This window comes from Rissa tridactyla, chromosome 9 (assembly GCF_028500815.1).
Source record: "Rissa tridactyla isolate bRisTri1 chromosome 9, bRisTri1.patW.cur.20221130, whole genome shotgun sequence".
Lineage (NCBI taxonomy): Eukaryota > Metazoa > Chordata > Aves > Charadriiformes > Laridae > Rissa > Rissa tridactyla.
In genome coordinates, this window is record NC_071474.1 from 29,551,110 (window position 1) to 29,577,265 (window position 26,156).

Genomic DNA, 26,156 nt, shown 5'->3' on the forward strand with positions numbered 1-26,156 from the left:
TTGGAGATATGATAGTAATATTTTTATCTTGAGTTGGCAATGCAGCTACTAACAACTGAGTATCGGTTATGATTTTGATACTTTAATACCATCCTCAGCTCTTCATGACTTACAGATGGTCTTTGAGTACTTCTGAAGCTGCACACAGCCTCTTCAAGCCTTTTCGCTATTATCCGTGCTTAATGGTCAATTGATAAGTGTTTCATATGTGGCCATTTACCAGTAATTTGTTTCAGGTATTGAAAAGAAGCAAGTACTGCTGAAGTACGGTTCAATAACTTGGGAACTAATGGGGAAGTCCAAGCAGCGGCAGATACTGAAAGAATGCATTCCTTATCTAGCTACAAATCTTTTGTCCATTTATCAACCAGTTAGAATACGACATACTTCAGGGATGCGCAGTTCTTGAAGGTGGATGGAGTCAGATCTATCAAGTGTTCATAGGCCAAATCTGAATAAGCAAATACACACATGGGATTTTGAAGTGAATATGTGTACTGACTGTAAGCAGTTTTGTGCTGCTGTTTTTTTAAATTTTAACTTTTTGGCTTTGAGAATTAACAATTCATGTGATGCTTTGTATTTTAACCACAGGGAGTCTTCTATTTTAATTCAAACCACTAGAATGCTCTGATGTCTATGACTTCAAAATTAAGTTGTATTGCATGTAGAAGTTTGTGGTATCCTGACCGTTGTCTGAATTTCAGGAATAAGAACTGCAGTTTATACTAATATGGAGTTTGAAAAGTTAACTCAGGTTAAGGAAGGTCTCTCAGAGGACCATAACTTTTCTGAACTATTTCTTGAGTAGATTCCTTGAGTTATTTCTGAATATGTCTTTTGAAACCCCTTCAAAGAGTTAGTCATAGCTGTGTTTTTCATAAGATAAATATACAGTTCTTTCACTCAGAGCTCTTGCTCTTTTCGGTAGTCACTGAATCTGAGCCATTAGTATTCTGCTTTTACAGTGCTTCCCACTTTCTGCTCTAAATGTTCAGATATTACATGCAGTAGTACAAAAGCATCATCTGCAGTAATTGAGCACTTCTTTCCGTACCGAAGTTTGATAGACTCTTGGCTAATAGCATTGCACTGAGGGTAGAATGATGTGGAGTTCATCACTGGTTTTCGTGTGACAGTGAGACAGGAAAACCTTTAAGGGAAAGAACCTCTAGCAGCAGATAACGCTTACAATGGAATGAGACCCTTCTTAATGAAAACAACAAAGCTTCTGCCTGGAGCTGAATTCTTTCATCAGAAATCTGAAGAAATGTTTCTGAATTCCCGAAAAGCTTCTTCATTAAAAATGCTGAAAAAAACCCCTCTTCAAATTTTGACATAGCTGTCGGTTTCATGTGAGAAGAAATTCTTGTTGACATAGTTGCACAGTTCCAAAACTACGAACAGCAGAAATTCTCCAAATAGCTTACTGTAGTGATAGCCTTGCAGATATTTTTCCTGTTCTTCCTTATGTTGTCCTCAGTTAATGGCTGTAGAAAATAACATGCCGTAACAAAGGATGGGAAGACTGTTAAAAATGCAGCTACTTATTACCCAGGACATTAAAACCTGATTTGGCTGACTAGTAGAGAAAGTCAGTGTTGTCTGTCTTTGAGTTCAAGTTTTTCTTAAAACTTGAAAATCTACTACAAAGCAAGAGTCTCAGAGCATTTAGTTGCAGCACAGGCTTAAATAACTGCATTCCACAAGCAGCTCTTTTCTGCAACTGCTATCTGCAAAGGGAAATATTAAATGATATTTGCCATTCTTCCTTACCTTTTGCCTTAACAGCCACGGGCAGCTCATTAATCCCCAAAATACTTATTTCAGGCATAATCTAGGATCAAATTTCTCTTCTGCTGTAGTCCCATTTCTTGGTGTGGTCTCCTAATATCTAAAATGAGAATGATAGAAAGACAAATAGAAGTGTATTTTATATTCTCTGGAGGGTGCAGTCAGCATGTAAAACAAATAAACGGATGAGTGGAAGAAAACTGACAATTGCCAAAAGCAATTTTGATGACTTAGTGTTTACTATCTTGTATTTCATGTCATTTTGGAATGCCAGTGGGAATAGTAACTGAATTAAAACAAATGATAGTATACACACTTAAAAATTCGTAATTCCATGTAGGTTGCAGCACTCAAATTTGATTAAACCTCTGAATTCTATTCATGATTCTCTGGCACAGTGAGAATGAAACTTCGAGGTTTTTTCTCATTCAACGTAGCATTGTTTTAAGGTACTGGTACCCCCAAGAATAACTTAATGTTGGTTGTCACTAAACTATGTGCTGCATTGCTATCTGAGTACTGCCTGTTTTCAAGCAAGAGTATTTACCGGACACCAAAAGGTGGGGTGAGGGGTAAAGTAATAATAAGACACTTGTGAAGCACAATTTCATAGTTTTCATTAACTAAGGAATTATTCCATTCATCAATTATCTGCTTGTAAAACATAAGAATGTTCAATCACAGAGCACCAGGAACAAAAAGGAATGTTCCCTGGCTGGTAAAAATAATTTTACTTCTAATATACTTAGATCCAAACTTTCTTTTAAAAAGTATGCATAAGGTTAAATCTTTACTTGCTACTGTAGCGTTAGATATTTAATACTGGTGCCACACGAATATGTTGGGCATCAGTATTATGGCCGTACCACCCTGGGAACACCCAACCTCGTCTGAGCTCAGAAGCTAAGCGGGGTCGGGCCTGGTTACTGCTTGGATGGGAGACTGCCTGTGGTAGTCTTTTGATGCTTGGACTCCATGATCTTAAAGTTCCCTTCCAACCCAGACGATTCTACGTGAAAAGTATTCAGTTAAGTTCAAACCAGTAGTAACAGTCAAACTGCAGTATTTGGTCTATGAATTCAGTTATGGGTTATTATGGTGCACAGTTATGAAAACATCTGCTGCACAGGGAGCAATGGAAACATTAAAAAGTATTCCCTTTCAAACTTTATAGGATTTTGAGATCTTGGGGTTTGAACTAAGTTAACCGAGATCTAATTATCACTGTCTCAGTACAGCCTGGAACTACTTTCTCCATTTTTCTTCAAGAGAAATAGAGATGGTTTGAATATCTTTTAAGGGCCTCCGATGAATGGACTTCAGGGCTTCAAATTTTCATTGATTGAAGCTCTTAGATGAGTGTTTTGAGCTTGGAATTGTGCTTCCAGGTGCAGAGATGGAAACAATTATTATAGTCTCACAGACCATGTTGGCAAGTAAATGATATTCCAATGAATGGGCAACTGTGGTGGTCGTTAATGAATTGAGTAGTATTAAGATGGGGGACAGTTATTGCATTGTGGTGGCAATGGAACACAGAGCGGCATATTTCCTTGTGTAGCTGCACAGAGCAAGGAGTAAAGATAGTATGTTTGTAAAGAGTTTCGAACCAGTTACTTGTTTTCTTTTGACCTGGTTAATTCTAAGAGAGAATCTGGTATCATCCAGGATCTTATTTTGTGAATCATGTTTTGCTTAGAAGTGAAAGCAGTGATTTTGTTGGTGAAAACATGCATCATCCTTTTACAGTTTTTGTCATGACTTGAAAATTTCAGGCTCAGTAGTATTTGGTTTGCAAAATAATCTTATCATGGATTGATTGGTGTTTTGATATTTAAATAGCAAGAGGAAGGAATTCTATTGAGGTATTGTTAGCTCAACATTATCTTCTTACTTTTAAAAGAGTTAAATCTTACCTGCAAACAACACTCTCTTCAGGCAAGTTTTTTTAAAAAAGGAGGATAAACTTTACGTAGTGAGGTTTTTTCTTTTTAGAACTTGTGTGATCAATTTTAAGCTTTGTGTGATCACATAAATGTTTCCTCAATTGGAAAAAAAAAAAGTCCTTTCCAGTTTATGGAGTATAAAGGAAATGTAAAATAAAAGCAGGAATCCTCCATAGCTGGATTACTTAGTATGAACCCTGCAGTATTTCTTAAGAACTGAGGAGAGGAGATCCAAGCGATGAGATAAATGCACCTTGTCCTTGTGAGTCTATTATGTGATCTTAAGTAATTAATTTTCTGTTAATACAGTGAAATAATGAGGTGCGTTGTCAACTAAGAATGCCTTCTTGTTGATGTCTCGGGCTATGGCTTGTTGGGGGTGTGTGTATTTGTATTTCTGTACATGTCTTAAAAAAAATCTCCAACTAGAATGAAGTGTTTAAGATGCTAATGTTCTTGGCAAGAAACCTACTCAGTGTCAAATCTTTCAGATCATTTAAGCAGGTCATATTATGTTGTGCAGCTAGAACATTCTTTTCCTAAATTTTGCTTTCGTCCCTTGACTGACATCAAATTATATTTTTGGCTACTGGTATAAGGGAAAAGGCGGCCATCGGCAGCAGCAGTGTGATGTCTGCTGTGCTTTGTGGAATATGATCTCAAAACCTCCTTATGTTGGTGTTTCATTTTGTGCATGTTAAATACGTATATAATTGTATGATGAAGTGTCTTGTAGCAGGTAAAAGTAAAGGATGAAAATGTTACGGCTCTGTAGATAAGCGGTGATACATCATATGCTTTCAGCCTCAGATAACTTTGTAATAATGTGACAATGCTCGGTGTATCTGGCCTGCTGCTATCAAAATCACTTTTCACTGTTTGATTGATAGTCTAATTGCAAAACACTACAAAGCAAGTTAATGCCTTCTCCCTAAAGGATCATGTTAATTTCTGGCTCTTGTAATTTAGGTTGTGTATTTTGCCAGTCAAGAATGATAGTGGTGCTCTGAAGAAATTAATTATGTGTACAGTAGATCTGTAAAGGTAGTAATTAGTACATAATAGTCTGTAACTATTGGGATTGTTCCAGCACAGAATTCATTATCCATCCAACTTACCTCAAGGGAAAACTTCTCGATCAAGCTTCTGTTGCTTCTTTTATGATTAGACTTTTAAAATACAATTCAACAATCATTTTGATACGATTTTAAAATTGAAGTAAGGTTTTAATGGCTGAGCTGTATTTTTTACATTGCGGGAGTTTGAGTGAGAAAGGACAAGAGAAAATACAAACTTGCATGTAAACTGCAATTGAACAAAACATGAACAAAATATTGAGTTTTTTATTTTTATGTGTAATGTAATAATATAGATGTAATATAAAATATATTAAATACCTTATTTTAGTATGGTCTTGTTTCAGTAATTACAATATGAAAACCTGGGTGGCTGTCCAGTCCTACCTGTGATATCTCCCTCCGTGAACAACTTTTAGGGCTCATCTGTAGCTCAGTTTTAAAATGTTAGTAATAATGAAAAATCAGTAAAACGTTGATAGGATTAACTAAAATTTAGTTTTAACTTGTTCATGTTTTGGGTCAGTGCCAGGATTTTAGTATGTAAATGTGTTTTGTTGGTTGAGGAGGAAGAAGGTTGAAATAGGTAACTGAAAGCAGTATGAAAGGGTGGGTGTAAAAGTTTAAGAGCGAGCATAACAAACATACCAAAAAAGCTGAAGAACGGTCCAGGGAGACAGCATTGCTTCTGAGGAAGATACAACATATGACATGAGGAGGTTAAGAAAAAGGTGATGTTTAAATAAGACTAACTACAGTGATGATGTCAACATCCTCTTTTGTCAACATCATTAATACTCCTTATTTGGAGGTGATAAATAGTTTCTTTTTTAGGCTATAAAGTTCAGACTATAAACAGTTCAGGAAACTGTACTCATGCAGAAGTGTAAGCAGATAACAATGCTTGTCCAAATGAGTTTATTGTAAACATTATAAGGTAAATGTTCTTTTAAAATTTGTCAGAACTAGTGAGGGCACTGGTTCTAAAAATAGATGAAGGTGGAATCGTGGCTATTACTGTATGTAGGTGGTTGATAGATGGATGCAGGTGTTGCATTCAATGTTTTCCTGAATAGAAGGTATACAAATCTTATATGGAGAGGTCAACACTTATTTGTACTTTAATGAAGTGTTAGGTCTAATCAAAATACAACAAACACGCACCATTATTCCAGTTATGTTGATATTAATACTCAAATAAACTCCACCCCTTCTTTTTTCTGACGTTATACTCACCCATCCTATGTCCCCCTGAAGAGTGGAGCTCAAATGGTATTGCAACAAGTTGTCAGCATCTCGATCTTCACCACAAGTTGTATGATCTTACAGTGGAGACTTTCCTCATTTCAAGTCGCTTGGGATTGTTCTAGCTTGCTGCTAAAGACTATTTAAAAGATACTGACAACTTTTTTTCTGCTGGTAGATCATTGACTAGCATCTTCTGTTTGCATTGGTTAATTGGGGTAGTTTATCAAGACTTTCTTCAGCTCTCGTAGAATTTCTGTACCTTATTCTTCCCTGCCTTAAAGTGCTTGGATGACTACATTCTAATTAAGGTGAATTATTAAAACTTGAGCTGCAGTAGTCTTTTGATTGCCTCCTACTTTCTGCAGATGCATGTCGTTTGAGGTCTAAATGTCAGCTTTCTTGGAGTAGGGAATTAAAGGCCAGAATGTAGGTGGGCTGCTATTCCCACCCACTTTAGCTTTTATTTTCCCTTGCTTTCTGCATCCACCAGAACCCCTTATTAGACCTTAAATTTATATTTTCCATTGTTAAGAAAACATGCCAGTAAATTTGAGCAATTTACCTACTTCAGTATTTGAAATTGTTCTTCTTCCCAAAGAACTTCTACAGTACAGCAATATGAAAGACCTAACTGTCTGTATTTAATTTCTTCATATGTGTTGAACAAATTAGATCATTTAAACCGGGAAGATGCAATGTCCTTAATATACTTATATCAGGCTTTAATTAAAAAAACTCTTTTGGTTTGAAGACATTTTGTCGATCCTTTTAATGTGTTAATTCTGCAATATCCATGTGCAAGTAAATAGTGTAGTCTTACATTATGTTCCCATGTGGAATACCCATGTGCAGTCTTCAGTGAGTTTCCTTTGAGGCTCTCTTGCTGCTACTGGTTGAGCCATTGCATGTTCACAATAGTTTGTGTCTTTTGAACCTTATTGAAGCTTCTAATTTCAATTCTGGAAGGTACCTTTATGCAAGAAGGGAACGTAGAACTGACTATGGAATCAGCAAAATATACCAAATCAGGAAGGGCGTTTTAAAGCTGTCTCTTATGTTCTACATCTGATTTTTGATCTCCTGAAGAAAACAGTGTGTAAATTTTTTCTTCTGTGAAACCACCTGTTCTTAAAGGATAGTGTGTTATTTTGCAGGTTTTTTTTAAAATGTCTATTTGCACATCTGCCAGATACTGAGGAGAAGGAGGGAGAAAGTAAGATATGCTGGTTTCAGTGTAAATCAGTAGATACTGTTGATTAAGTTGACTTTTTATTCCTTCCCCTTGCCCCCCTAGTTAACAGGTATGTCTGTCTTTCATGAATTTTATTATTTTCAACCTCTTCTGTGACCAGTCAGTCTGCTGAAGCAGATAATGTTTTTTGTGTGATCAGAATGAATGTTTTGGCTTCAGACATTTTCAGTGAAATAATTTGATTTGCATGCATTACATGCAATTTAAAAGTTTTTATTCTGCTATCAGTGATGTGATATTTCAAGGTTGATTCTACCTCTGTGCAGTGTTCCTCTGCCAATATTACAAAGCCTATATTCACTACTGTGCTTGACTGACAAATGACAATATGAAACACACATCATTCTTCATCAGCCCTTGCCTTTTGCTTGATGTAATGAAACACTTTTAGTGGGGAAAAAAAGTTTTGTTTATATTACTTTTCATCGATTTCTTAGTAAAAAGATAAGTACCAGCCAAAGAATGAGGTTGGTGCACCATTATACTTCAAGGAAAACTGTTTGCTTTCATTTGCATTTGGTACTAATAAATAAAAGGAAAAGGGATTAGTACTTTTAAAATATGGATCTGAATTTGATATGCTAAGAAGCTCCGATCAAATTTGTCAGAGAACTTAAACTTCTACAAGCTTTTAAATGGAGTCAGTTTTGTCCTAAGTTCCTGTAACAGAGCTGTATTTGTAGGTGTGAGGCAGCAAGCTTCAGTTTAATACAGAAATCTCTAGTATTAAGCACAGATGTGTTGCAGTAGCTCAACTATATGCATTGCTTTGGTAAAATAAAGAGAAAACTGCAAACTCATAATGTGTCTGTTTCTGGATTGCTAACTGCAGGTGGCTCCCTTGGTCTTCTGATTAATTCAGCATGGGTATGTTTCTTTCCTTCCTTTCCCTCCTCGCCCTCTCCTTTTCAGAAGTGTATGAATCCAAAGCAAAGGAAGATACTGCTTTGCGCCATAGGGGGACGAAATGTTTCTTTGTCTTACAGGAATTTCACTTAATTAGATTGCAGGCTTAGGTAATCAGTCTTCATATCTCAGTTTCACACAGAAGTGAAGTAGGCTGGTTTGTTTTCATCTTTCAATGTATTTGAAATTGTTGCTCTTTTTCAACAGAATAAATCCAAGTACCATATAGAAGAAAGAGTGAGTTATTAGTTTGCCATTTTTCATCTTTTCCTTTCCTTCTCAACTGGATTGATACAGTAGGTAAATTGTCAAACTCAGGGATGGACAAAGCTTTGCATTATTTAAATAAACTGATGCCTGAAATTATTACGACATAAATTTATATGTGCAGGTGTCTATACTTGTATTTTTATATTTTATGTATGCTTTTTTTTGGTTCTTAAATGATCTTAGAATTATTTAAACAACGATCACAGTAAATGCTTGAGTAAGGGGGGGAAAAAACCAATTTGTACATAATTAGCAATACAATAAGGGCATTTCTGCCCAGAAGTGTCAGGGGCAATTTGCAGCAGATAACTATATGTCTTGCTGTGTTTAAAGTATCAAGAGAAAAAAGGGGGGGTGGGCGGAGAGGCACATGGGTTCTTTATATTCAATTTTGCATCAGGTACTAAGGCTCAACTGCAGAAGCTGACTCCTTAACAGTTATACTTTATAAATAGACTTCCAATAGTTACACAGGGAAGCAGGGTTTCCAAACTGACCCTAGGAATGACGCGGGTAGTTTGGCTGCAGCTGGGCTATTGTTCAGGAGAATCACAAATGAGGCCTCCCAAGAATTACTTGTGTGTATGTTCCTGTGTAAAGTTTTTTCGTACGAGGAAGCCAGCGTGCAAATGGTAGCTGTTCGATAGCACCTGCTCCTGGTGGAGGGAGCGTGTTATCTTTTATTTCAAGAGCATCGGTACCCGTTTCATTCATCGTAGTACAAAAGGACTGAAATGAGAATAGCATTCTGAAGGGGCCAGAACAAACAAAGCTTCCAATTAGGAGGCAATGTTTGTAAATTGTAGTTCTTCATATTTTATTTCAAATAGCATTTTAGCACACTTACGTTTCAATAAGTTAAATGATTCCTTTTCTGTGTGGAAGGTAATTTGTAACCATGAGTCACAAATAATATATATTTTATATTGAAAAACCATACAAAGTAAAATAGATGTACTGTTGCTATGACCTACTAGCAATTATACTACTTATTTGCTAGAAGTAGATCAGAAGCTGAATATTCACCCCCTAATTTGGATTTAAAAACCACTGCAACAAAAGAAGCCTTTTACTCGCTTTAAGAGTACCTGACAGTTCTGTATTGATCATATTTAACACTAATGCTGTATGATAAAACACAGTGTTGTATGATGAAAGGCGTTATTGTAAATATTACTGAGAACAAAGGAAGGCTTTCTTTTCGTAAATTACTTCAATGCTAATATTTTGACCACAAGTTTTGTCTGCAGTGGACTAGTGTGAGGGAACACTGATGCTTTGTGAAGACTTTCTTTTGAAACATACAGGAAGTTTGAAATTATTATTATTTTTTTTTTTTTTCAGTTTGGTACTGTAGAGTTGTTTTCATCCAGTGACAGTGAAGGAAGAATATCCCAGATTTAAAAAAAAAATAATAAAAAAAAAAAATCTATATAGACTATAGAAGAAGACTATATAGACTATAGACCTCAGAAGTTAGGATCAATCTCAGTTGTTTTATTTTTGTTTTGTGTGTTGTCTTGTTTTCCTTTAAAATCTTACATAAATAACGCTTTCAGAATGGTCACAGATGGAAGAGATGCAGGAATTTTACTAGAGATCTCTGTCTGTAGTACACTTTAATCATGTCTCTTTTAGGACTCTAGTTTTAAAAGCTTTGTGGTATGTTCATAAGGGACAAAATTAATGAGGGACAGGTCAGGTAGATACAATTTTCCTAAGTCTCCTATTTGTTATTCCTGGAGCTTGCTTTCTTTACAGATGCAATAGTTGGTGTTTTTTTCAGAGCGTTGGTGTTGTATCGGAAGGGTTTGGATTGGGTAATTTGGATATTATCTTGGTTAGCATTACATAAAGATTTGTAATAATTGCAGCTTTAGAAAAGCAAATAGAAGTAGGCTGTATGTGAATTAAATTATATTCAGATTAAGAGACAGATGGGAAATAGTTTGAGATCTGGGATATTTGAAAGTTGCTAGCTTTATTCATTGATTGCTTTGAGGTATATTGTAATGTATTCTGCACAATTCCTACGGAAATCGAGTTCATTTTCAAAATCAACATTATATTTATTCTGAATCCAGGTCAGATGCTCTAATGTGGAAATGATTGCTTCAGTTAATTAGCACTGCTTAACCCTTTTGAAGTGTTACTGGGACAGGTTAGTCTTCCCCACTGGAGACTTGAGGAGCAAGGGCACAGAAAGAAGAAACCCTGCTAGTTATTACTGCTACAGATAGACACTGATCATCTGCCTGTTTTAGTACTAAGCGTGAAACTGAGATTCTAGACAATGTCCCATGTGGGTATATGCTTGCTGTAAGACTGTCATTTGGTTAAGAAATCTGTAGAAATGAAAATATTTCTGAAGAATATTAATGAAATTGTGCTACTTAGCTTCAGCAGTAGAATTTAAGAAAGGTTATTTTCTTTTTTCTCAATTATGATGGTTTTACTGTCACAGTCTTTCTGCTTAAATAAAGCATGATAGTTTTACTTCTTGAGTAATTTTAGTTAATTGTTGGTATACCTTCAGTAAACTTTGGGAGCTGCTTGATAATTCAAAAACTCTAATAAATTAATGAGCTGCTTCTGTATTATTTCATTCATAAAAATCTGATTTTAGAAATACTGATAACTGATATTCAGAAAGTGGTTGGTATTGGGGTTGTGGTGAACTTGGAGTGTTTTCTATTAAAGGCTTGGAAGGAGAAAAATTGGAGTGAGAAAAGCCATGTATTGTCTTAAAAGGTCTCTGTATGTGCGTTAACAGTGTTGTGACTGAACTGTCTTGGTTATAATGTTGTAAATTTTAGGTGGTGACTTACAGGATTCAAGCCCTAATTTGTTAGACCTGAGTTCTCAGAATTTTAAAAATGAAAATCTTGAAGGGGAAAGGTGGAAGAGTCAGTTCTGACTGTAAAGAAAAGTCAAGAGGAGGCAAACTCTCGAAGGCGTTTGGTATCTCAGAGGTCCCCATTAGAAAAGAGGAAGGATCTTGTTTTGCACTGAGCAGTGTGTGTTACCCACAGACGTATATTCACCAGGACTGGAACTCCAGCCTGCTGGGTGATAACTTTGTTAGTACATTCTGTCCCTACTTTTTTTTTTTTGAAGGGAAATAGAGCTTTTGTTTGTAGCAGCTTTATAAAATACAGCAGAGGAAGAAAGCCAGTTTTGTATTCTGAAATGTCTTATTTCGGTCGCAGTGATACAGTGCTCAAATAAACTATAGCACATTTAACGAGCACTTGAGGACAGAGACACATGTACTAGGCACACCAGGGAAAGGGATTGTGTACAAAGACTAATTAGCATGAAATATGAATACATTCATGAAGTAGTCTTGATCTATAATGCTCTTACAGAGAGTATTTTTCCTATGAATTCAACGGAAAAGAAATTCAGAAGTTGAACTGAAAAGAGAATCTGTGTTGAACTGAGAAAAGAAGTGGGGTTTGTTTGTTTTTAAGCGAATAAAAATCTGTATTCTTGGAATAAAACACATTCTGTATGAATAGGTAAAAAGATTAAACTGAAAAGAATGCTTTCTCTAATGTCAAAACAGGAAAAATAACCCTCAAAAGATATTCTCCTCAAGTATCGTTTTGCAGCTTCATTTTTTGCAAGGAAATTTAAGGTAGATACTAGAAAAATCTATTTAATTTGAAGCTGGTTACTCAGAACATGATTAAACAGCCCATTCCATGGATTTTGCAGTAACTTTTAGTTAAATGAACTGTTAAGGTTATCTGTTGTGGAAATTTTCCTAAAGTGTGACCTGTCTTTCATGTGAAACAACTTACATCTATATACATATGTAAAATACACTGATAATGAGTTGGAGGCCAATCCCTTGTCACTTCTAGGTCTGTGTTCTATAATTCTATGCAGGATGGTTTTAAAACAATGTCTTTTGTCCTCTGGTGTGTTATTTGTAGCTGTAGCTATGTTTTTCTGGAAACTTTCTCAATATTGGTAAAGGAAGCTCCATATCTAGTTACTATGAGAAGGCTGGCAGGTCCCAGGGAGCTACATGCCGGTCAGCCTCACCTCTATCCCTGGAAAGATGATGGAACATCTCGTTCTGGATGTCATCTCAAGGCATGTGGAGGAAAAGAAAGCTATCAGAAGTAGTCAACATGGATTCACCAAGTGGAAATCATGTCTGACTAATCTGATAGCCTTCTATGATGGCACGACTGGATGGATAGATGAGGGAAGGGCAGTGGATGTTGTCTACCTTGACTTCAGCAAGGCGTTAGACATGGTCTCCCACAGCATCTTCATAGGGAAGCTTAGGAAGCATGGGTTAGATGAATGGACAGTGGGGTGGACTGAAAACTGGTTGAAAGAGCTCAGAGGGTCGTGATTAGGGGCACAGAGTCTAGTTGGAGGTCAGTGACAAGTGGTGTTCCCCAGGGGTCAGTACTGGGCCCAGCCCTGCTCAATATGTTCATCAATGACCTGGATGAAGGGACAGAGTGCACCCTCAGCACGTTTGCTGATGACACAAAGCTGGGGGGGGGGGTGTGGTGGCTGACACACCAGAAGGCTGTGCCCCCATCCAGAGAGACCTGGACAGGCTGGAGAGTTGGGCAGAGAGAAACCTTATGAAATTCAACAAGGGCAAGTGTAGGGTGCTGCACCTGGGGAGGAATAACCCCCTGCACCAGGACAGGTTGGGGGTGACCTGCTGGAGAGCAGCTCTGTGGAAAGAGACCTGGGAGTCCTGGGGGACAACAGCATGAGCCAGCAATGTGCCCTTGTGGCCAAGAAGGCCAATGGTATCCTGGGGGGCATCAAGAAGAGTAAAACTCTGGAGGAAAGGTTGGAAAACGGATCAGCTACGTACTAGGGAAGTTTGTGCTAACTATTAAATAGAATATGCACCTATACTTTAATATCCTGAAAGCTTCCAGCAGAGTTCCAGGAATAACTGTGTATTTGTTTAAATAAATACAACCCCACCGTAAACAAAGATGTAGTTATAAGCAAAATTTATGGCCTTGCTTGTAAAATAATTCTTTTAAGTCCATATTAAAGAGACGTTCTCTCCATCTTTCAGCAGAACAATAGCTAGTACATACTATGTTACTTTCTAAATGTACTTTCTCTCAACTTTATCTACATGAAATACAGTGTGTGGGTTTTTTCTGTAAAAGTGTAAACTGACACAATGCGGTCTGATCCGTGGCCTACTTCCAGTTACATGTCGTGCTGACCTGCAATGATGTTGTAGTTACAAAAAATACTCCCCTCCCCATGTCCGTTTGATGTGCAAAATTGATTTTTCTTCCTTTTTTGCTGACACCTCAAAAAAATATTCCTCATCTTTTGAGATTGCAGCTTTTATTTGATTGATAGCTGTTTTAACTGTCGTGCTCTTAGGAGTTGCTTTGAACAGAAGTCTACCATTGCAAGAATTTCTGCCATCTATACATGGAGTAGGGATAGATCTGTTACCTAGAAGAATACAGGTTCTTTGGAGAAATATACATTAAAAAGCTATCTAAAGGATTAAAAGTTAACAGCCATGCTATTAAGTTTCTGAATTCATTGAGAAATTGAAGATACTAGGTACATAGGCATTAACACAGATAAAAAGCCAATAATTTTGTTGAGCTGTTGAATTAGTTGTTAATGATCTCTAACAGATGTAAAGTTGAAATTACAGCTTTTTTTGTATTCTGTAAGTGTTATGTGTCTTGTGCAGTTGTGGGAACTGAAATTTCTCTGAAACTTCATTCTTTCAGATACCTTTTTCTGTTCCGTAAGATTGAGAATATTATTTTTTTAGAATACTATTATGGAATAATCTCCCAACATGAAGAGGCAAGCGATTAAGAAATTTATGGCCTAAAGGCTTTCTAAAAGGAAAAAGTCCATATGGTAAACTGGCTGATTTTTATAAGTCAATGTGAAACTACCAGTAAACTGTGTATTCTGGATGGTAGTATGCATGGAACAAGTTTTTTGAGGTTTTCCTTTTCACATTTTTTGTTCTTGCATTTAAGAGATTTGGGTCATTGGCATGGAGATGCTGCCTTCTCAATGGATCATTTTAGCCATATTTTGCTCATGTTGGTAATATAAAGGTAAGCAGAGCATAGATTATATCTGCTAAATTTAGAATATACTGTGGATTCTGTATGCATATATGCTTAAAATGTGCTGAGGTGAGTAGTGAGACTTGACTATTTTGGTAAAGGTGAGAGACCGGTAGCTGTGTGTTTCAGGACTATTTTTAGTCTGCTGCAACGCAAGTGGCTTAATTTAGTACTCTGGTAGGTCCCCTAAGACTAATCCTGTGATGTGGAAGCAATTTGTCTTTTACCTCTTGAAGGCAGATAATCATTGCATGTGTCTTCAGTGAGCACCTGGGTGTTTTCAACACTCTTTGAGATACTTGGACCCCAAGAAAGCTTTTTCAAGGTAGATCTGTTAGAAGGTATTTTGTCTTCAGTAAGTGACTGAGAGTTGATGCTTAGGCAAAAGAACAAATATGTGTTAATTAATATATATATTAAATGTCTGTCTCCTTACGTGCATAGGCAGAATAAACCAAATAGTGATACTTTCCAGCTGCCAACAGTTGACTTTTTTTTCTAAGTCAGAGGTCATGTCTTTATACATGGTAAAGTCTTCATGGTGTTTTGTCTTCAGTGAACTCAGGATCTTTTAGCATGCATAACCTGTGGCACATCTTCTCTGTATTTCAAACAAATATGTAGTTTTCCAGTGTTTATATCCCGCTGCTTGCTAGTCTTCCTTTTTCTGTCATTGCAAGTGTCGTTAATAACTGATTTGTATTTACTTTCTCTGTGTTTTCAAAGACCGCAGAGGGGAAGACTAAAATTGCACGACAGAGAAAAGACAAACAGTAATACATCATGGAATGAGGGCCGTTATCTAACAAGTATCAGTTGATCTACCCCAGTTATTGGGGCAGGGGGGACGGACCTCATGGTTTTGGTTGTCTAAGTGTGGAAATACCACGTCTCAATTAGTGTTTGTTTTTCAGAGAGCTCCATTAGTATGCCAGGAAAGTTCCACTGTCACAGTGTATTGAAACTCTATTGGGATGACCTTAGTCAGAATGATGATTAGTCAGAATGATTGTAATGTAGAGAGATGCAATGTGTCTTCCCTGTGACATCGTGTGGTGTGGCAGTTCCTGCTCCGAACAGGTCACTGTCCTCTAACGTGTCTAGTCAAACCTGTAAGGAATTCAAACGGAAAGGTTGCAGTGGCCTCTATTCCTGTCACTGACATGTAACAAAAATACTCGTGCCTGCGTATGATTACGTTGAAAGGTAGACTTGTTATAGATTACATACAACTAATTAGATTTATTTGATACCATCCACCACAAGGCTGCCATTTCAAACATTTGTTTATGGAAGACTAATTTCTCAACGTTTTATAAATAAGGATGAAAGTTGCTACTTGTATTTATCAACTATGAAAACTGTGATTAGCAGTCGGCTTCACAGGGCACTGCTGGCTGGCTATAGAAATCAATGGAATCTATTATGACAGATAATTTCCCAATTACTTTTAATATGATCCTTTTCCCTTTGAAGTCATGCTTTGGACCTGACGCCTATGAAGGCATCCCTTTGCGTTCTGCTGGCTTAATAAAACAATAAATACCAGCTAATTACCAATTAATTTTTTTTTTAAACTCTGAATTAGTAGGAGAATAGAATTCTTTTTACTAAACATTAAATCAAATTTCTTGAGTACTAAGTCAATGGAAATGTAACATAGTGTATTTTACTGTGTAGGTCAGAGTGTATAACCAGGACGTACCCCACTACACTTAAAAAAACCTACAGTAGATCTAGAAGATGGTAAACAAATTGAGGGTTTGGGCATTTAGATATGTACAGTTGGAAGAATTTTTCACATTAAAACCTTGATGGTGGGGAAATACTTCAAAAAGGGAAAGGATACTGGAATGTGCATTCAGAAATGTGTATTTTACTCAGTGTTTAAATATTTAGTCAGGAGTTTTGTATGTCAAATATCACAGTGAAAGTAAATCAGTTTAGCACTTCATTTTCACTAAAATTTTAGTCTGTTCCATTAAACAACAATATCTATTTAACTTGACTGTATAAAGGGATTTTTGGATCTTTGGATCTTTTTTTTAGCTTCAGTATTTCTAAAATTCCTTTGGAAAATGCGATTCCCTTAAGTGTCTTTATTGTGAAAGATGTGCCTTTTACAAGCCTAATCAAGGGAACAATAGCTGAACTATTCATTTAAAAGACTCTTGTTTACTAGACATAGTAATAACAGAAAATGAGTTTATTAAAATCTTGATAAAATATGGTAGCGTTTTTTTGACATTTTCTTTTGCTTCAATTTTTTTTTTTCCTGTCTGAGTCTTGGTGCTTTTGCTTTTGAAAGTTGTACGGATAACAGGTGTACCAGTTAGCTACAATTATTTCCAGATTCTATCATATCTAGCAGTTCTGAGGTGATGATGACCTGGTATCAGAGGAAAAAAAGTATAACTGGGACAGGCGACTGTCTAAATTAGAAATACTATTATAGGCAGCATTTTATTTTTATAGGCAAATGTCTTCTCTGACCCACATACAAACTTACTATATTGCTTCTAAAATGCATTGACTGATCTCTTTAGTCATGAGTCAGGCACTAATGTATAGGCAGCAAAGACGTGTAATGTCTCAGTGCCCAGCGAAACCCACCAAGGATGAGCATCTATTCGGGGCAAAACCCAGCATATTCCAGTTAAGCGTCGCAGATGTTGAAGCAGTGGCAGAGGGAGGAACGGGGTGGACAGTCCTGAGGCTTATCTTCTCGATAAACATTCACGGAGGGAATGGGAGAGAAGAATTCATGGAAAAAGCTACTAGCTTATTCCAGCTTCTTGCAGCACACCGTACAACGCAGTCAAGTAGGCCCATTGAGGATATTTTCAGTTTAATCGTTGTTTGCCTGCTGTTTGATTTCTAGTGTTCAGAAGGAGCATTCACATGTATTTCTGTGACCATTTCTATGTGATGAATTGTTAATATTTGCTTACTGTCTTTCAGCAAAACAACATCTTTTGCATTGGTCATTAGCAGGGTAAATAGAAGGGGGCAAAATCAGTTGTGGAGTGCTTTTTCTTTTTCTCTTTCTTTGTCTTTTTTTTAAGTATTTGTGGCCCAGACATCTACTTGATTTCGAGCTGTTGATAGAAAACTGAAAGCAGCTGCACTATGGAGTGGTTAACTAAGTAGACTTTAACCGTACAGCTTTACTGCACGAATTCCTGATGCAGATTTTCAAATTGGCCTTGAATTGGACTAGTTACAACCATTTTAGGGCAATTTTAATAGAACAAGAAATTTTTCATATGATCATTAAATGTGGTGGTCAAATATAATAACAATCAATTGCTTGTATAAGACAGTAAGAACAATAAGATAATAAGAACAAATAACAGGAATATAGATCCCCTGCTATTTCTTGGCAAAACTCATTTGTAAAACTAAGTAATGATTACTTTTTTTTTTTTTCTTCCAAAGAGCATAATCTGTTGGGTTGATGTCACTTCCTTCAGCTTGATTACATTAATTAGGCAAAAAACATATGAGATTGCAAGAGGTTCCATGTTTTTTTCCCTTGTCAGTTTTGTTTTTTTTTTTTATCTTGAGATTTCAAACCTAAGATCTGCTTTCAGATCAATTGCTTGCTTTCTTTGTAATAAAATTGTTTTCTTTGTGGTTTTTTTTTTTTAATGCTGTACCAGGTATTTAGCTCTTCTGATTGCAGAAAGGACAGAGTGACAGCAGGAGTGCTTAATTAATTTTATTTGAGGAATTGATAACTGAGTGATTTTAGGTGAACTGTGAAATGCCAGGTGGCATTGGGAATAATCATGAGATCACACAGCTGCTGACTTAATTGACAAGAGGCTGTGGCTAGCATCTCCTAATGATCTTGTGTTTATCTTGAGATATTTGGGGAAACAGTATGATATTTGTCAAAGTTTAAGACCAAATGACATTGTGGAGACTAAAAATGATTTTTGGGTACCAAAGCACTTTAATCTCAATTTGCGTAGTTCACAAATTGCATGACATCCATGTTCTGCAGGGGATGATGTGGTTCAGGAGAGCAGTTGTGGCTTCAGCTGTGTGATGCATAGTCCAGTTGTAGGACTGTGGCATCTCCCAGAGTCTCTCCCTGGCATCTATGGAATATTGTCTAGTTTCATTGGTTGTAGGATTGGATAGAGAATACCTCCTTGGTCCCTGGTCTGTTTAGTCTGCTCCACTGTTTTATGACTTGTTGCCATTGGCAGGGCTCTGCTTGTTCAGGATGCCTCTGGTCCCATTTTCACTCCTTGATGATCAACAGGTTCTCTGCATCGTTTGGCTGGCTGTTTCCTTGAGCATGTGAAACTTGCCAGAGTTCATTCTGCTGTCTGGAAGAAGAGCTTGGTCATATTCCTTCTACTTTACTGAAACAAGTGCCTGGTGGAAGATGACAGGCTTATGCTAACAGTGATGCGAACTAGGCTGAACTTGACGCGCTGTTTCATTGGAGTGTGGAAAGGGTGCACAAAACCAGAAAGGCTTAATGTTGGTGTACTGGTGAGGGAAGAGAACAAGTGCCAGTTTGAGACTACGTTATGTTTTACTTTCCTCCCTCTTCCCTTTTCTTTGACTTTTATTTCCATTCTTAGGTATCTCTAGAAGTAAAGCAGAAACAGAAAACGATCAGTAGCTTCCCAGTATCATCAATTTAGCCAGGCTTAAAGAAGTTTTTTTTATGTTGCAGTAGTATTTACTTAATTTTTGTGCTACGAAATATCTTCTGCTCTTTCAGTGACATTCCTAGCTCCTTATTTAATTTTTCTACCAAGTCATATCACATGGGTTAGTGTTTTTGTAAGTAAAGTTCTCAGTGTAATTAATAGTTTCAGCTGTTCGAGCATACTCCTGTATGTATAGTTTACATCCCTTACTCCTCTTTCAGGTAAAGGGAATAATAAAGCAATTAACTTACTTTTGCTGCCAAATACTAGTAAATGCAATTGGTCAGCCACTTGCCAGATGGAAATAAGATGAAAGTACTCATTCATTTCCTGTGGTAATATAAGGGCATTTGTTCACTCTGGGTAAAGACTTGATAGAAATTGGAGATTAAAGCTCAGGTTCAAATAGGCTAAAGGTCGTCTAAATCTCTGCTTTCTCCACACTGTAATTCAATGTACTCCTTTTTGTCTCCCTTTAATTTTCATCTTCATCATGCTCATGACTGATAGTTTTTACTGTTAATTCTTTATTAAAATTATTCACTGCTTATTTAAGAAAAGAAAGGAGGAGGTTAATATGAACTGGACATTTCAGCTTAGAGTAAACTGCTTTAACAGCTCCAACAGCATAAAGGAAACTCGTATATAATTCTAAAAATTCATCATGACAACTTCTAATGCCATTCAGTAGCTGAATTAATGAACAGGTGTAGAACGGGAATTTTAAAGATCCGTGTATGCTTACTTTTTTGGCTACAGAAGTACAAAAGTACTGGTGGTAGGATTTTTTTCTTAATTATGTCTCTGAAGTATTTTACTGTGTTTGTGTATGTTCTTTGCCGTGATTATCAATAGTCTTGTTTAATGTATCTTGAACTTGGATAACATTTTGTTTAGCGTTGCCATTTTTTCTTTAAACCCTACACGGGTTTCAAGCAGTGCACTTTCTGGGGGATTAAATGAGTTCCCAGCTGAAGGTATCGCTGAAGGTACATGCTCGAGCCGCACGTGCGTTGCATTAATAGGAGATGAACAGAAAACAATCCCTTGCAGCATGTTGCATCAGCTTTTTTCCTCCAGCGCTGATAAACAAATACGTTGTTACTAACAAAATAGAACTCTAATCTAAATTAAAAAAGGAAAAAAAAAACAAGGGAGGTTATGTAATGTTGATGTTTAGATCTGTACTTTCTGGTCTTCAAAGAGACATCTGCCGGTGCTAAACCTACCTTTTCTTTCCCCTTTTGCTTTATCATATTGGCTCTCTTCGCCTTTCCCTCTCTTGTCTGCTTGAGGTGGATGATAAAGAAAAGTGTAAACTCAACCAAATCATTCTATGGGTGTAACCGGTGTAAGATAATTATGTGTTAGTGGGTATTTTGTCATTTCGGTGACTGTTAATTAGGTTTTTTTAAAAAAAAATGCTTGCTGCTTTCTTACTACTTCACAGCTGAATGGGGAAATAGTTTTAGACAACCAAGAGTATCATTTTATCATTTTCTCCGTTTCTTCAAAACAAAAAATCCACACATGTATGTGTGCCTGGTTCTGTGTGTGTTTGTATATATATATGTGTGTGTGTTTATATTCCAGATAGGTCCAGACATTAATCTACATGAATTTGTGTGAAAAGGGATCAACTTTCAAGAAAAACAGAAATGTAGGGTAGGGATTTAAAAATGCTTTGCATCAGCACAACAGAAGTGCATTAGCATTGTCAGTTATCACGGATATGGTGATCTGAAATACGAGGGGACAACCTGACAGGCCCTCTTCAGTCTGAAATCTACTCTGCTGGTACACAGGCTTCTTTCACATGGTGACAAAATACTCGGGCTTCTGGACTCTCTTCCTGAGAACTTCTGAGGGAGATATTAGTCACTTCTGCAGAGCGTGACTTGCCAGAGTACCTGGACAGGCTGAGCCACTTACTGGAGCATGCTGCCATGGTTCTGGGGCTGTTAATGCAGTGAAGGACTGACATAAACTTGATTTGTGAGCATGTTCTGGGTAGTGAAAGAGCTGAGCCATGAATCTGGAAGGCTGAATTTGGATCAAGCCTGATTTAAGGTGGGGAAAAAGCTAGTTGTGTTCTGAAACAAGAGAGGAAACTTAAGCAGGGTGCTTGGGAGTTGGATGGCTTGCTCAGCAGGGATTTGGCTGGGAGATGGACCCTGTGGAATAAAGCTTCAAACTTGGGGAGCTCACCTGTTTCTTTCAGTATCCTATTGCTTAACAAGTTGTTGTGGTCAGAAAGTAAGTAAGGAAGCTTTCCCTCTGCTACACTCTTCTTTTTTTTTTTTTTTTTTTTTTTAATAAAATATCACCATCTCTGTTATGGAAACCTGGGTATGACTGTCACTGGCTCTAGGTACTGTCTGTGAGACTTGTCGGTTTGAAAACAAGTTAACTTTGAATGAAGTGCCATTATCGAAGTGCTGTAATGAAGAATGACAGCACTAAACTCAAAGGTCTGTATGAGGTAATACAGATGCTTTAGCTTCCAGGTTGATTTTTTTTGGGTTTTTTTTTTGTTTTGTTTGTTCTGTTTATCTTGCTTTTTTGAGCTACCCTGTGTTAACTTCTATAAAATCCATTTTTAATCTCTCCCTCTGGTTCTGTGGCAAACTGGTTGTTTGCTCTGTACGGGCAGAGGTCCTGTTGTGAACTCAGCCCATCCTCTGTCTGTCTCTTTCTAGAAAATGTTCTTTGCTGAAAAACTGAACCACCAAAACCATTTCCTCTTTTTTGATACTGTAGTAGCCGAGAAACCTAATATGCATTTTGAGTTGGGCTCATGTAACGCCTTCGCCTCTGAACTCTTGCTCACAGAGATGTTTCTCTCACTTGCTGCGTCTGATCAGGTGCACATGAATTACCACTGTAGGAAAAATGTTACCTTTGTGTGTGGGCACATTAGGTAAGAAAACCACCTACGTTTCTTCTGTTTTTTTTCACAACTTCGTATTTTTGATAGCTTTGCAGTTTTGCAAGCTACAAGACCGCAATGGTTGAGGCTCGCTTTGTGTGTGTATTGTCTCAGCCGGTTACAGAACAGGTTCGTATTTAGTGCTCACAACTAATGTGACAAATTCATTACTCTGTGAGCTGGTTGGTTGAAGTTTGGAATAGGTCACTCGTGGTCTTGAATCATTTCTCACACCTGTCTCAGCAGACATGAATCTACACTTCTCAATAGCTTCTGTTCATACAACAGAACTCCTAATGTTTATTGCCTTCTCATGGGACAACTAATTATTAACTCCTGGGTGTGTTTTGTTTTGTTGGGCACCTGGTTTTATTTCCTTGTTTAATTGAGAACGATTAGTGATAAGGGTGTGATATATTTCATATATCTTGAGTGTCACTTCAGGATTTTAAACAGTAGTTCGTTATAGTTAAAGGGTCAGTGCTGGGGGGGATTTTGAGGATTATCTGTGTATTATTGAGTCGATGTGTAGCTCTGTCCTTTTACAAATACAAAGCAAGCAGGTCATATTACATAGTTAGGCTTGCAGAATAGTGGTGGGGCAAGGGGAGAGCAAGTATTGTGTTGTTGTTGAATCATCTTTTTTGTTTAGCTTTTTCTGCATTAGGCTTTTTAGAGGTAGCTGGGGATGAGGGAACTATCTTGTAGTACCTTAGTTTACGCTGCTGTGAAAATGCCCAAGGTAAACTAATTATTCAAGTGGTATAAACCCAATAGAATTATTTTATGCCAGATGTTTTCCTAGTGGTAACGTGTATAAGGAGAAAAAGAACTGCTTTACCTGTTCTGTTGTGTTGTTGTGGTTTTTTTTTTTTTTTAAGAGGCTGAAACTGAGGCTTTGGTGTTACGCTCCAACAAAAAATGAACATCCTTTTTTTTAGGAGATACCTGTAAGGAAACCCATGCTGTTGAAATTAGTACAGCAAAAAAAACAATGCTCAGAGAAGAAAGGCATATCTAGTCTGCTTAAAACTTCCTCTTAATTTGACTTTCAAGTTTTTCAGTTACTTCTGAATGACTTAAAATGTTCATTAGATTTAATTAATGTTAAGCATGTTAAGTTTCTATTCCTTTAGTGCTAAATAAGTTATGTGATATTTAAAAGGAAATAAATCCATGTTAATGCATTTACTTAATACTTAAGAAAATTCTGTGAAAATTGTGTGTTAAATTATGCAAAAATCAGCATATATTTTAAATATTTCAATGCAACATTACTTTCTATATAATTTTAAGTACTGAATATGAGGCTAGTGGTCCTTGCTAATAAAAAAAAAACACCCCAATTTAAAGTATATGGTATTTTCATATTTGGTTTTTGCTCTTTACCAGTGACAACGTAAATAATTAGTAAAAACCTACCTTTCTGTAGTGTGATAAAACTCAAATGATATATATTATTGGTTTTGGTTGAAGAACTTCATATGGTATTTGAATTAATATTTCAACAGAGGGCACTCACGTGCTTTGAGGTAACACCAAATCACCGTGTTTTTAAAGGTGCTTGGAATAAACTGGACCTGAAGATAACAAATTTTGTGGGTTAAAATATATAAATATAATTTGATATTGCTTGGGAAAATTGGTCATTGTCATAGTAACGTTTTCATTTCACATTAGTCCTAATTTTGTAAATTTACTTTGTTTCTTTGGATATTTTTGCAGTACATTGAGGCAGTGGATTCATTTTGCCTTGAACTGATTTGAAATAGATGCATTATTATGGCTTTCTGACTGAGTTGCTCTTAGTCTGTTAGATTTAACAGTTGTAATGATGAAACCATATTTAATAAATACATTCTTTTCAGCCAAAAAGACAGTAGAAGAATCAGAAGAAAAGAAAACAGTTCAGTCAAAGAAAAGGATTAAAGAATTAAGAATTTTGGATGGAAAAACCGCACAAAACTTATGTAAGTGATCAAATGCATTAGGTGAATATCTAATTAGCATGTGCACACGACTGTTCTTAAATGTTTTTTTTTATTTACATGTACAGTGTTCCTTTTCTAAAAACTGGCTAATGTGAAAATGAGTATGATGTTCAGAAGTGGCTTACGTACATATGATTTGAATTCACTATACAACTTGGGAAAACTTACAATAACATGGGAAAATGATGTAGACTTAAATGTTAATGAACTACATTATCTATTTATTTTTTTTGGTAACAAAAAATTGATTGTTTCATTAATTGCTTTAGACTAGAAGTATAAGGGAAGGCACAGTGTTGGTAGCTTTTGTGGGTTGTGGTTGAGAGGTTATTCCTAATGGCTCTTTCTGGTTAGAGCAATGGAGAAATAGAGCTTGATGGAGGTTAGACTTTTAAAGAGAACTATATTACAAAATAGGGTAAGCTGGGTGCAAATACTGCAATGAATTGTAAGGAAAACAGCCCCACCTATTATTTTTAACTTGCTGCTTCTCTCTTTAATTATGGAGGGAAATCAGTCATTGAGAGTAGTAGATGCTTTTACTTGAATTAGAAATACCATAAAATGTCACTCATCTGCCCATGCCTGTGGCAAATGAAGTGAGTAAAACCAAATCTGTGCATTGCTTATTGCCACATCCAGGAGCACATTTTCTTAAGCAGAAAATGCGCCATGACACAAGTGATACCAAACTTCAAGTTCTGAAAATACGGATGCAGGGAAACCAGCTGTAGTAGTTAGGTTGAACATACAGCACTTTATTACAATGGTATGCTAACCCATATGTTAGGATACTTTGTAGTTTCTTGGATGGGGCTCTGTTGAGATGTTGTAACATCCTGAGATCAAATTGCTTTGCAAACTCCCATCTTTGAACTTCCATCTATTGTCTCTTGTATAACTTTAGTTACGCTAAGAAGTGGTAGAGATTGGGTATTGGTTTTTTGTCTTTGCCCAACTCTTCATTATCCTTTTGACATGGATTTTTTTTTTTCTAGAATGTCATGTAAATGTCACTCAACCAATTGTAAATGCAATAGAGCTATTCATGCATGGTTATGAAAGCAAAAAATAATAGCTAAAGTCTTCTAGCGACTGAGTAAGTCTAAGTAGTAATACAGGTATGTTGCCATTCATAAAAATAGGACTTTATTGCTGGAGATAAATAACATTGCTAGGGAGCAACTGAGGCTCATTAAACAGTTAAAGCTGTCATAGTTTTATTTCTTAAAAGTAAAATTCCTAAGTTGAACTGCAGTAGTGTGGCTCATCTACTGATTGTTTTATATAGACGACGCCTTCATTGTGAAACATCTTAATTTGGGTCAGATATGATTTTTGAGTTGCTAGAAATTGTTTGCTTTCATGTATCAATCTTTTTGACTTTGTGATTCTAATTATTTATTACTGAATTTCAGCAATATTTTTGGGTTCTTTCCGTTTGCCTTACGAAGAAATAAAAAATATAATTTTAGAGGTTGATGAAGAGAAGCTGAGTGAATCCTTGATTCAGGTATGTGAAAATGTTTCTGGTTTTATTCGTAGTTTGTTTTCCACATGAAAATGCTGTAAAGGTGTAAGAGTTCAAAAGTAAGAATAGTGTAGAGTTTTCTGGATATTAGGTACAAATGTATCAGTTGTGTTTACCATTTGGGTTTTGGGTTTGTTTTTGTTTGGTTTTTTTTTTTAATTTCACTTCTGCTTTTGAATATGGTTGATTATAGCAATAAAACTGCCTTTAAAAGACAGTGTTAACAAAAAGGTACTTTTGAATCAATGACTTTTTGACATTTCTCTCTCAAGAGGAAATCTCTGCTAATTCTAGTTTTTCAGTTTTGAAGGCAAGCATTTACCAGATTTAGGCTAGCGGACAATGCAGTTTCATCAGTCTTCTTGTGGAAACAACTCTGCTCGTCACTAGTGATAGATGAAACTACCTGAATGTTTCAGGACACTGCTAC

At 36.5% G+C, this 26,156-nt stretch overlaps 1 protein-coding gene across 4 annotated transcripts in view; it reads left to right on the plus strand.

Annotated features, from left to right (window-relative positions):
• Window positions 1-26,156, plus strand: part of DIAPH2 (diaphanous related formin 2) — a 229,851-nt gene that overhangs the window by 50,699 nt on the left and 152,996 nt on the right. For all 4 annotated transcript variants that reach the window (XM_054214099.1, XM_054214100.1, XM_054214101.1 and 1 more), the window contains 2 exons: window positions 24,073-24,174; window positions 25,614-25,708. In XM_054214099.1, coding sequence (XP_054070074.1) covers window positions 24,073-24,174; window positions 25,614-25,708 — 197 coding nt within the window. The remainder of the gene's footprint in view (window positions 1-24,072; window positions 24,175-25,613; window positions 25,709-26,156) is intronic.